Genomic DNA, 13,641 nt, shown 5'->3' with positions numbered 1-13,641 from the left:
AAAAAATTATAATTATTCTTCTATATTTTAACGGTTATCTAACAAATACCTCCTTAATGAGCTGTCACTAAAAATGTGATTAATTTTATAAATAATGAAAGATATTATAATAATTGGATAAATCTTAAAAAAGCTCATCATAATTTATAATAATAATAATAAGAAAAAGAAAAAAAGAAAAGGAAAGAAAGAAACAAGGGTTGGCCCGTTACCTCGTGAAAAGGGAGTGAAAGAGTCATGCGGGGGAATATAAATAACGGCGTACAAACAAACAACCCCTAACACCCTTACCTCGAACTTCCCGACATAGCAGCGTTGGGGGCCATAAAATTCCACGCCTGCATGGACGTGCTGACTGCTGAGCTGGACTTTTATGTGGGCCCCAGACCACCTGACAACGCGTGCTAAAACCCCCCGCCCTTGTGGCCCCCATTAATGCTCTATCAAAATCCCCACGTACCAATTTAAATATATTCTCTTTCTTTTTCTTTTTTTCTTTTATATTCTAATTAATCATCATTACATTCTTTTACTAAATTATGATTAATTACCATAAATAATAATAATAATCTTAATTATCAACGCTTTAATCATAGTTTTTGCTGGACCTCTTCCCAATTATTATTTTAGTCTATCTTTTTACGTGGGTCGTACAGAATTTTTGGTGGCTGATTTAATTGAGAGCTAATTATTATTTTTATTATTATTTTACTTTTCTTTTGTTTCTTTATGGGGTTTGTATTGTGGGGTATGGGGAAATAGGTCGGTCTGGTAATTATTATTGTTGCCAAGTGATTTCACTCACTTTTTTAACTGCACAAAGGTGAAGAGATTGGGAAAAGGATGATAAAAAGGTCGGTCAATGTCTAATTTCTTTTTTTTTCATCCTTAATTTTCAGTAAATATTTTTGGTATTAACTTCATATATGTTGAATATATATTTAAATTAATTGGTGAGATTACATTTTGTTTTTGCTGTTACCCGTATTAAATCAATGTATATTTTATTTGAATATCTTATTTTTATTCCAAATTACTAGTGATCCCATATCAACTTTTTTGATGTATTATGAGAAACATATTATTAATTTATTAAGTTAAAAAAAATAAACTTATATATGTATCCATATATATAGATAGGACAACAGCGAACACGTTTTCAATGAGAGAGTATATGTAAATAAACATATCTTTACTCCGACCACAATTTGAAAATTGAAAATTGAGAACGAAAATAAAACCTAATATTTTAATTTTCAATAAAAACGCAAGAAATGAGGTTACCAACTCTAAGAGGTAATGGGTTAACGGGTGTGGCATAGGCTGAAATATGTACTTGTGATTTCAATTCACATATCTACATAATGCTTCAAAAGTAGTGATGGTGCCAAGTAAAAAGTCTGGATGAATCCATTAGTATTTCTTTCAATGTTTTCCAGTTACTCAGGTCATCCCATGTCTTTTCAGGAGCACGATTACCATGGGATCGCAGAACCAACGAGCGTTGGGGCTATGGTGGGTTGACAGAATGATTGTAACCAACGTCCAATTCTGTTCACCACATCGTTACAAAGAAGGAGAACAGTACCTCTGTGAAAGACTGATAGTCACATGCATATACATGGTGCTTTTGTTTCAATCAGCTCTACTTTTTACATTCATCTGCAGAATATCATTCCAACACTCTTTGTACAACAGCAAACATGAAAGGATTTAAGGGCCCAGCCTCACCCAGATTAAAAGGAGACCAACTATATCACTTTTCCAGATATCAATCTTTCAGGAATAAAGAAGTGGGCTACTGCCCGTTTCGTTTAGTCTTATATGTCTCCAGGCAAGCTCTGCAATAGAAGTGGAGAGATGGACCTGATTTGGTACCCCACAAGCTTCCTAGTGCAGGAACGATAGTACACTTGCCAGTGGAGGCTTGATAGTGTTTGCAAACTAAATTTCAAAAAGTACATCCTGTAAAGAATTTGATAGTGTGCTTTAACTAATCAATGCATCGAAGCTACAACCAGTAAGTGCCGACTGCTTCTGTTGCATCCATATGCTGAAGCAAAGCATAAGATCAATCTACAGTTAGAGCAGGACAATTGAGTGAATTTCTATAGTTTTTCACTGCATGTAAGAACTATTGAATTACCTCCATCCCTTGTTAGATCCAACAGAGTTGGATGCTTTCAGATCTTCCTCCACAAGATGATCAGGTATGCGCCGTGAACAGGAAATGACCTATGACAGAACAAGGGACGTTTATGAACAAAGCCTTTTGGGTAGGGAATTTGCACATGTAGAAGAATAAGAAAAGAGTAGAAGCTTGCTCACTAATTTCATTTTGATGAATTCTAATGTTATCTTAAGTGTTGCGAATGAAGCAAGAAGGTAAAGAGACCAGTTACTCCACACACATTGATTGTTAAATGGTTGGGACATGAGATACAGTAATGTTATTGGAGAATGCAATCCAAGGCAATCCTCTTGCAACACCCGAGGCACTTCTCAATGTGTCCAAGCCACGGGAGGCTTGATGCTGCAAGTTTCCTATCTTCTCAGATAACCCTATATTCGAGAGTCAATCATAATTAATAAATGATACAGCTTTGAACGATAACACAAACTATGAATAGATGCTACACAATGACAAATGCGAAGAGCACAAAAGATATTATCTACTGACTACCGGAAGCTTGGAAGAAAATATAAACCTTCTAGAGGAAAAAGGGTCTAATTCAAGCGATATTTTAATGCATATTATCCCAGACCTTATAGATCATAGACAAATGATCAGTTTGTTACTATATTTGTCATAGATTATAAAAGCAATCTACATATTGAATTTGATTATCTGGGCTCAAAGATATTACTCAGAGAACACTATCTCCTTAACCTGCTCAGAGTGTGTTTGCTACTGATACTGGGATATCAAGAAATGTTCTACCAGTCAATCTCAAGTTCTTTTTTTTTTTTTTCCTTTCTTCCTTTCCCCAATTTTTTTCCCTCAATCAACTTTCTCAAATATGAACATAAAAAATAGAAAATCCTAATCATAGTCTTACACGGAAGAGACAATATTTTTACATTGTCAACACTCAACAATGATGATGATTCCTCCAAACTTCAGTTAACATTTCAAAATATTGAAAATGGTTAAACTCGTCATCTCTAATGGCCAACAAGACCAGGCCTGTCTAAACCCAAAGTTCCCCTTCACCCCTTGCTGTCACTAGTAAAAGAAGATCAGAAAGAAAGAAAGAAAAAAAGCAGCAGCAACCTATTCCCTGAACTTATGTTGCAATGATGATCTAAAATCTTTAGTTTAGCTCCTAAATGGACACACCAAAAATTCTACAGTGCCGCTATTCCCTGAACTTCAACTGCGATATCTGTGGTTTAGCTCTTCAACGGCACACCAACAAGTTAATATCGGTAGAGTATTAAACAAACAAAATTAATCTACCTTAGTTTTATCCATCTTCAGTTAAATAAATAATGGAAAACAATTTCTTCTGCCAGTGAAAACTGACAATTTTAAATTTCACACATGAAGGACATCTTCATTTAACATACTTTATAAAAAAAATTGTATTGACTTATGTTCAGATTAGCATCCTATTATGGTATTGATGGTCTAGCTAAAGAATTTCTAGTTGGTCTTTCAAATCTCTTCTGCAGCATGATTATAACAATAAACCATATTGTAAGATAAGCCATTGCTTTCCTTGGAACAAAGATGCATCAGATATTAAATATGTTAATGTTGTACACTGGCAAGATATCAAATCATACGACGCCACAAAATGCACGAAACTCAAACCAAACAGAAAACTATGAAGCAACGGAACAGTAGGATGGAGGCAGGTTAGAGGGAAGATGAAATTTTGCTAGGTCAAGGAAACACAATCATGTTCCGTCCACTAAATCCTATATATTTCCTAATACTTGATAAGGTGTTTCTTCGTGAGTCAACAAGTGAAAATTGATCAACCGAATAAAAGTATCAGTAGTAATCAACATTGATAGCCGGATCAGTCTCCCTGTGAAGTAAAATCCATTATAAGCTTCAGGAATCTTGGTTTTTACTTTGAGTAGAAGCACTTTAACATTTCAACTCTTGATGATTAATATCATTATACACCAAAAGGAGTGAGTGGTTTGGCATTTAATTAGAGCGCATGAGATGTGATGGTAAACTAGTCAATTATACATAATACTTATATTGCAATGAAGATTAAGAGATAAGGACAGGCTACCTGTGAAGCACTATCACAGTATAATTAGAGTCTTCGTTTAAAGTTTTCCATTTTGCCCCATAATTAGTCATAAAACCAGCAATCCAAATTAGGAAAACAATAAGCTTGACATAATAGAAAAATGTTTTCCCGTGCACATATTTAACAATATCTTCAGCTATAAGAAGGCATAGGAGCTGAGCCTATGTCTCGTTTTGTTTTCATTCACAACTTTCAGTTTTTAATGAGAAACTTGAGCTTTCAATTTGTATAGCTTCTCTTGCAAAAATGAAAATACGTTTGGATTATTTATGATATTTATTTAACATTGTTAGTGATGTTGAATCAAACACAGTTTTTTATTTGAATGAAATTGATAGTTTTATTCTTATTGTTAGTGATGTGATGTCAATGCATTAACAAAAAAGTATATTATTAATATATTAAGTTGTAGATTGAAAAAATTGTATATGTATATATATACGTATAAAAATGTTATCATTGAGATGAGAATATTGGTAAGCAAGCATTTCCAATGAAAATACGTATAAACAAACATGTGTTTAATTGCATTGTTGCTGTTTTAAAAACTGAAACCAAACAAGAGCTGAGAATGTTAAAGTTAACAATCATTTGTTGCTCGAAAACAAAAAAGATTCTCCAAAATGGTTGATATATTTGAATGGAAAAGGTCTTCAACAACTACAGCCTTCAAGTTCAGGTGCATTGGAAAATGAAACTACTTGCAATTGTTTGCACATTTGAAAAAGGTTTTGCAACCAAAGCAGAAACTGGATTCTTCACCCAGATCTACTTCATTTATTTTAGAAGATACTATGGCAAACAGATCAAAATAAGAGATGAAGATCAACTAGATATAAGTTTAAATTTTATTAGTGTGTTTGTGCATATTGGTACTCGAGCAAATTTTTTAAACCCTTCTGTTGAAAAAGAAACAAATAAGCAAGGAAGTGAAAAAGTGTAGGTCTCAAGGGGTAAAAAGCAGATGAAGAGTAAAGCAAAAGAAAGAGAATTCTGGTGTCCCCTTCACAGTTTGTCATTTTGGAAAAGAAAATTGTTTACCATTTCAATCAAAAGCAGACCAATTAAGTTCTGCTATATTTTGTTTTCACCAAAGGGCTCTCTATTAGGCTTCTTGATCTATTGAGCAAGTTTTCTTCCTTTTCTTTTTGTTAAATATTTCTTTCCATTATATCATTAGAGCACCTTTATACCTCCTTCCATGATCTCTCAACCTATCATAGAGTCACCCTAAGTCCAAATAGAAAACAAAGGCATACCTAACAACTGGCCTCATATATTGGACACAGATCAAGGAGGAAAGTTGTTTTCTGAATATTCACCTTTTGCATGTCCTGAACACCACTCGTCCCAAGTCATATAGCATAAAGAAATGATGGAACAATTAGTTTCATTAAATAAAACTTTGATATACTTATTACTTTTTATGTTAATATCTAAGGGTAAAATGGTAATTACATAAATAAATAATAGAAAACATAAATAAAAACATCAATTTGGTATCAAAGTGATATTAATGATGAAATTCGAGTATCAATTGAGTCATTTGTAATTACTCAAGTATCAAAGTTACATTAATAACAAAACTCGGGTACCAAAATAAATTTTACCAAAACTTTAAGTTTGGAAAAGGCTAACTTCATAACATAGAAATGTTTTGATCACATTAAGATTATACTGGGGGCTCTGAAATGGATGGATCATTGGTTTCCCTGCATGGGACTAAATCAGCATAACAAAATTCACAAGACATCTATTAAATCAATGACTCGATTTAGAATATGTCATCCAAAGTTTCAGTTCTAGCAGGCTTTCAATTTTTACGGCCATATCTGTAATTTTCCACCGTGATGAAACTAGATATGATGTGACAGAGAGGCACTCCTACATATTTCCCAGGATTAAGCACTTGTGTTTGCAAGGCCTGCACATTTATGGATATGAGAGTTTTCGAAGAAGTCAGACACGTTCATAGACCCATTGTGGTGTCAAACAAATTTTAAATGAAGGCTGAAAACTTTGGAAGATTAACACAACATTAAACTATAGCATGTTAATAAAACTACATAGCAGACAAGAAAGAAGAACTAACAGAAAAGAGATATATGAACTACAAGGACATTACACCTTGTATACTTGGTACGTGATGTTGTTAACTAAGATAACCAACCTGTTGTAGGGGGTGGATCCTCTTTTTGAAATGACTCGTCCAATCACTGTTACTGCTGAAACTTCTGTCCACTGAGGAAAAAAAGGAGTAATTTGAAACCTTCCACATGGATTAACCATACAAGACCATAGGTATTACAAGTAATATCATTTACTGAATAGTAGTGTTAATCTTCAACAATCCAATCAATCTCCCCCAAAATACGTATCAAGTAATATTGCTGCAAGCATAAGAACTTCAGCTGTCAAGTTGAATCAGAAATTATAATGCCAATGAAAATTTAAAATGGATACACATTAGAATGAAACCTGTTCTTTTTACCTGCAGAAGACCATTCAACAGGAAGTTTTTGAAAGTAGCTTGCCAACAAAGGGACAATGGAGTTCAAAAATGGCAATTGTGTTGAAGAACTCTGCACAACTTGTTAAGGTATCACCAGTAATCATTGCAAGAGCAAACACCATCTTCGAAGTGATGAAACCGGTTTATATCTCTAATAACAATTTCTCTCCGTACCAACTTTGATACAACCTTAATTGCAACATGACAGTCGGCACATACACGGAGATTTTTAATTATGAGGATGGGGCTTCCAATAGGCATTCTAAGAAGAGCAAAAGCTAAAGCTATTCTTTCACTGTGTAGCCACAAGAGACGTGCCTTTTCATCCTCTTCCACATCAAGCAAAACAGCATCATGATTAGGAGCATAACCTAACATTCTGCTTCTGAAGTTCAACCATTCCAGCATCCCATGAATTAATTTGTTATCTGGGTGTGAATCGTCTCCAACAGCAAAATAGTGCACCATTCCCTGGTTTTCAATCCAACTAAGTCCTGGTTCCTTCTTTACTCGTTTCTTCCGCATGCTTTTCCTAACAAATGCAACATTATCCCAATTTTTTGCGGTTGCATATATGTTTGATAATAGCACATAAGTTGATTCATCTTGAGGTTCCATTTCAAGCACATGCTCAGCAGCAAATCTTCCAAGCTCAATGTTTTTGTGCGCAACGCAAGCCCCAAGTAAAGCACGCCATACCATAACACTAGGCTCATCTGGAATTTCGTCTATCATCTTTACAGCCCTGTCAAGATGACCTAATCTCCCCAGAAGTGACACCATACAAGTATAGTGCTCCATGCAAGGTTCAATACCATAGTCCTCTTGCATGGTAGTGAAATAAGATTGCCCTTGGTCTAATGATCCTGTGTTGCTGCATGCTGAAAGCACAGCAACAAATGTCAGTTGATTAGGTGTGATTTCAGTTTCCCGCATACTCTCAAAGATTTTCAGAGCCTCAGCACCAAGACCATGCATTGAGTATGCTGAGATCATCGAGTTCCAGGAAACAACATCTCGCTCATTCATTGTCTCAAAAACCAAACGAGCATCCCTAATTCGTCCACACTTCGCATACATATCAATTAGAGCATTGCTGACAGCATCATCTCCATCATACAGAGTTTTGATAGTCATTGTATGTATCTGAATGCCAGCCTCCAAAGCTGCCAAACTGGCAGAAGCACGAAGCAAGCTGGAGTATGTTACCTCAGTTGCTTGCACTTGCTCCTCACACATATTTATGAACAGTAAGAAGGCCTTCTCTGCATCTCCTATTTGAACATGCCCAACTATCATTGTATTCCATGACACCTCATTTTTGTTTTTTGATTCCACAAACAAATTCATTGAAGCCTCCATCTTTCCACATTTAGCATACACATCCATGAGGGCATTCAAAACATATATATTCAGATCAAGACCAACCTTGAGCACATGGCAGTGGATCTGCATTCCCAATACCAGGCACCCTATTGTAGCACAAGCTTGAAGGACACTAGCCAAAGTGAATTGGTTAGGACATACCCATGCTTTCCTCATTTGGAGAAACATATCCAGGGCCTCCTCACAATAGTCACTCTGTGAGTACCGAGCAATCATGAAACTCCATGGGACAACATCATCTTTAGGTACCTCCTCAAAAACTTGCCTAGCATCCTCAATGTCCCCCGACCTAGTGTACAGGTCAAGCAATGAAACACCCACATAGGGATCCATCTCATAACAAGTCTTTAAGTCCAAGACAAGCCTTAATGACACTTGCAAAAGTAAAATTATTTGGCAGTAGAGCTTCCATCCTCATCAGATTAAAGAGATCTAATGCCTCCTCAAAACAATCATTCTCAGCATAACAAGCCACCATCCCAGTCCAACAAACCATATCCTTTTCAACAATCCCCTTGAACACTTCCTTAGCGGCATTCACAAACCCACAAACTGAATAAGCATCAATAAGAGCTGTCCCAACAAAGGCATTAGTATCATGGCCAAGCTTATGAATATAAGCATGAATGCACCATCCCAATTCTACCCAATCCATGCTTACAAGCAACTTCAAAATCGTGGTGAAGACAAATGGATTAAGCTCATGACCCTCCTTACGCAACCTGAAAAACAAGTCAACTGCTTTATCATATTCTTCTAATAGTGCAAAGCCCTGAAGCATAGTAGCAAAGGAAACAACATTTCTGTCAGGCATTTCATCAAACAACGTAACTCCATCTGACAAAAGCCCCGTTTTCAAGTACAAATTTAACAAAATGTTGCGAGCAAATAAGTCTAAACAGTTTCCTCTCTTCAGGGCGTGGCAGTGAAGGATTTTTCCTTTCGCAGGCTCGTTACTTTTTATGCATTGCTGGAGCATCCCGGCATATAAATGAGAATCGAACTCTGCATCCAAGGACGGGAATATCTCCTTGCTCATGGGCTCGTCTCGACATACTTGAGCACCCAACGATGAGAAACAATGCTGTAAAAATGAAAATATATAAGGTGGCCGATGCTCTGCGAAGTATCTCCATTGGTGCAGTACTTTGTAGCATTTGAATAAGATCATGCGGAGAGTTGTAACGAGAGAGACGATTTGAAGGTCTCTTAGAATAAATTTCGACGTGTGAAAATAACTCCTTCGCTAGTTCCAGTAATCTATGATGAATACAATGGCTACAAAGTCAATTTGAGAACATCATTTGAGCTAATGAAAACTAAGGCAGGAAACCACTAACCTTTATCAGTTCAGGTTTACGCCCATTCAGGAGAAGCAACATCAACAATGCTCCAGGAAAAGATCCAACAACTATCAGAACAGCTGAAGCCAAAATCCGGTTTACAGAAAGCAGGGACTACCAAAGTGGTAAAGCATTCAAGAAAGTAATATAGGAGGGACAGAAAAATTATTAAAATAATTATTTACAATACAAGTCAGATGTGTTAGGAAAAAATGTGTTTTATTTTGATTAATCATGGATTTCTCCCATTTATTTAATTCATATAAGATAACTAGAGTCCGCAAGTTTAAGACGTTATAAGCAATTCAGTAAATACTATCATTCATACTTCTCATTGTTTGCATGTTTAAACTGTAACAAAGGGAATATCATATAAAGAAAAATAAGGGGGAGACTCAATTCCTTCATAAGCAGTTTAAATTCCAAAGTCCATCAATAGGAACATGCAAAGGTGTCTTCACAATTACTGAAGCTATAGATGAAGTTACCTAGTGAAGCTTAATCTAGTGTCAGGCTGTCAGCACTAACTAGCAACTTACAATCTCAATGTTACACCTCCATAACTGACGTACGAGGAGGCAAGGGATGAGGTTCAGTCCATTTGAGGCATATCACAGAATACGACAATTGCCACACCACAGGCATATGAAATCAATGCCATTGTTAATAACTACATTTTGGTCATACGAGAAATGTCTTACTCACATCACTTTGTCCAGAAATCTTACATCAGATAAGTGATGATAACTTCACCAGTAATTTTATCTCAATGATAACTAACCACTTAATCTCATGTCAACTTAAAAATCATGAATTGCAGTATCTCTAGCATCTCATTTGTCTGGTAAACAGTAATAACATTAGTCATTCTAGAGCACCTATGTTCTTAGGAGCTTATGGGGAACTGAAGCACCATTCTCGGATTGCTTTTAAGCTGAACAATAAACAAAGTTATCGAACCTAATGTGAACTTTATCACAAGTTTATCAGGAAAGTCCACAAAGCCATCTATAGGGTCATAATGGTCAAGTATCAGCACAACAATTCAAAGTGAGTTGCATCATGCATGAAATGTAAGATGGACATATCTCGCATGATGTAATAGTAGAGAAGTACAAGAAATTGTCAAGAAGCACGGTCAACTCTGTGCATCCAGGTTATTGTGGCGTTGACATATGTCTATTCGAAGATTTCAATCATCATATTTTTCTCCTTAACTGGAAAATTGATATATTTTATGTCCGTATAAGTTTAAAATCCCTCCCTTTAAGAACATTGTAGTTGTCACCAGCTTGTTCTACTCCATGGTGACTGGTCATTGACAATCTCTAGAAAGTTATTTCGCAAACTAACGGGACAGTTTATCAGAAAGTTCTTACACAAACAGGATATAAAAGAAACAGCAAGCGCACCACCACATGGGTTCCATTACAGAGGTGGCTTAAACCTTACTGTTTGTTGTTTGCAGACAAGGTGGATATCAGAATATTTTCCATTTTATCCACTATCAGAGAGAAGCACATAATACCAACCACTATCAGGTCCTACTAAGGCGAATGATGCAGGAGAATTCCAGCCATTTTCAGTTCTAATAAAGCTCTATAGTAGGAGAACTCCAATTTCCAACCATGTGAACCCTCCTTTCTTTTCGAAATAGAAACACGGGAATCGCTGAACTATCTCTTTGATTGAAAGAGTATGATTCATATCATAGATTATTCGAAATTCAGAGGTTTTTATTTAAATAGTTCAAAACGTGTTAGAGAACAATTTATGTCTCATATCTTAATTTTAGATAATAATGAAATATGTTATATTTATGTATGTTATCAAATATCTATCCAAAAATAAGTTTAGTTAACAATTTAGTTGTTTGATAATTTTATTTTGTAAATAATTATTTAATACAATCCATTTAAATTTTATTGTTATATTTTATAATATCAATCTGTAACTCTTATATTTTTGTAAATACTAGTTCGAACAATTAACTTATAATATTTTATACTTATGAGTGTATATTTGGACCAAGATATATTACATGTAATATTTTTTACTTTACTACTTGCAAAATAATGTTGAAATTTGGTGATTCTCATGAATTAATCTAATGAAAAAAACAAAAATTATGGTTAAAAAAATTTATTTTATTGGCATTACATTATATATATATATATAATAAGATCATCACTGCTTAGTTTAAACTTTGTTCTTAGAATTGAAAGATATAAAATTTAAATTGCCATCATTATATTTTAAAAATGTATTTTCATGACCATTCACATTAATTTTACTTTTAGAAAATTTCTTATGTTTATCTATTTTATTAAAATTAATATATTATACAATTCAACTATTATAAAAAATTATTTTGGACAAATATATTTCGAAACGCATACTATAGATATTATTGAATTCTTTTAAGAATTTATCAAATATTTTTTAATTTGGTATATATATATAACTATATAAAATTATGTGTAAGTATTTAGAGAATTTGATGTATATTTTCTATACTTTCACTAATTATGTTACTATTAAACTAATATTAGGTATATAGCAAAAATATTATTAAGTCACATATTCGAAAAGGAAAATGTATTTTATAGTTTAATAATAAACTATTATAGTTAAATAAAAATAAAATTGGTATTGATATTATATTTACTACTAAAAAAATATAAAATTCAAGGACTAGAAATAGCCATTTCATTAACAAATATTAATTATATATTTATATTAATATGCGAATTGCATGAATGTATATATAAATTATTTTTATTCAAAAGTTTAGGCAATAATTCGTCATTGTTTTGTTATTTTAAAAAGATTATCTTTATTTGAAATTAAACTAATATATACTATTTATAAAAGCGTGTAAAAATGTTTAAAACAAAATATATCAAGAAATAACAACTTATTTGATTCTAATGGTATACATGCCCATTTTAGTCATTTTACCAATTAAAGACCTTATTATGCCAAACAACCTATCATCTTATAAGATGTTTACACATCTTATAAGCTTTAATACTTTATTTTATCCAAACGCTTTAGGAGCTTATTTTTAAAATAAGATCCAACATCTTATAAGCTCCTAAAACATCTTATAAGATGTAGGAGCTTATAAGATATTTTAAAAAAGCTTAGCCAAACACCCTCTAAGTTAAGTTTGAACAAGTTTTCATGAACAAGTCCAAGCATCATCAAGTAGATTTTTGTTACGTTTATGAGTTTATTGTAATTTATTTTATTATTTTTAGTTATATTGATGTATTAATCGAATCGATGTATTATTTAATTTATTGAGATTTTAATGTAATCATATAACAAAAGAAAGGTTGGTAACATGAGGAAATACTTTGACTTACAACATCAAGCGTTAAAATGAATATTAAGCAATACAACAGTGCTGAGAAGAAAATTAAACTATACACCCATCATTCTCCAAAAAATAGGCTCGGGCTCGAGCTCACGGACGAGCTCGCTAGCTGAATGAGCTCGTGCTCGACTATGAGCTCGCGAACGAGTGGAAGAGGCTCATAAGGATCCATTGGTTTCTATAATCAGAGAGGAAAGAACAAAAGATCATCTTTAAATTAAAAGGGTTGTGTAAAAAACATAGATAATCACAAAGTAACAAAATCCAGCCAAAGTCCAAGCACAACCAAACAAAGTCAATAAACATTCAATCGGGCATTTCATCAAGCACCTTGAAAGCAAAACTTACTCAAAGAATTTCTTCTACAAACAGTAAAATAAATGAACCAAAAACAAAAATCACCTGTTAATGGTGGTGTCGGAGCGCATGTGTGCCGTGTGCTGGATTCGTGGACGCGAGGCTAGAGTTGTGGAGTTCTGCAAATTTTTTCTTCACTCCGCGCGACAGAGAGAGTGAGAGAGAGAAAGAGTTCACTTCCCAATAGTGAATGGGCAATTCTCAACTTCTCACATTACGTATTTACTACCTTTTAGCTTTTCTTTTTGTATTTCTAATTTTAATTTTAATGATGACTTGATTGATTTATTTATTTAATAAATATAGAGATAACTAATATATTTATTTATATACATTAAATAAATATAGGATTAAAAAAATTAATAACAAATGTAGTTTGTTGTAGTG

At 33.8% G+C, this 13,641-nt stretch overlaps 1 protein-coding gene across 1 annotated transcript; it reads right to left on the bottom strand.

The window, feature by feature from the left end:
- LOC105168468 (putative pentatricopeptide repeat-containing protein At5g13230, mitochondrial) lies at positions 1,320-13,459 on the bottom strand. Its single transcript, XM_020696331.1, is given in 8 exon segments — positions 1,320-2,053; positions 2,147-2,235; positions 2,412-2,562; positions 6,445-6,664; positions 6,766-8,524; positions 8,526-9,432; positions 9,513-9,629; positions 13,300-13,459. Coding segments are annotated over 2 exon segments (2,466 nt in total). The 5' UTR covers positions 9,344-9,432; positions 9,513-9,629; positions 13,300-13,459; the 3' UTR covers positions 1,320-2,053; positions 2,147-2,235; positions 2,412-2,562; positions 6,445-6,664; positions 6,766-6,876.

Source organism: Sesamum indicum, linkage group LG8, assembly GCF_000512975.1.
Source record: "Sesamum indicum cultivar Zhongzhi No. 13 linkage group LG8, S_indicum_v1.0, whole genome shotgun sequence".
NCBI classification, from domain to species: Eukaryota; Viridiplantae; Streptophyta; class Magnoliopsida; order Lamiales; family Pedaliaceae; genus Sesamum; species Sesamum indicum.
This window is presented reverse-complemented; position numbering and strand designations above follow the sequence as displayed.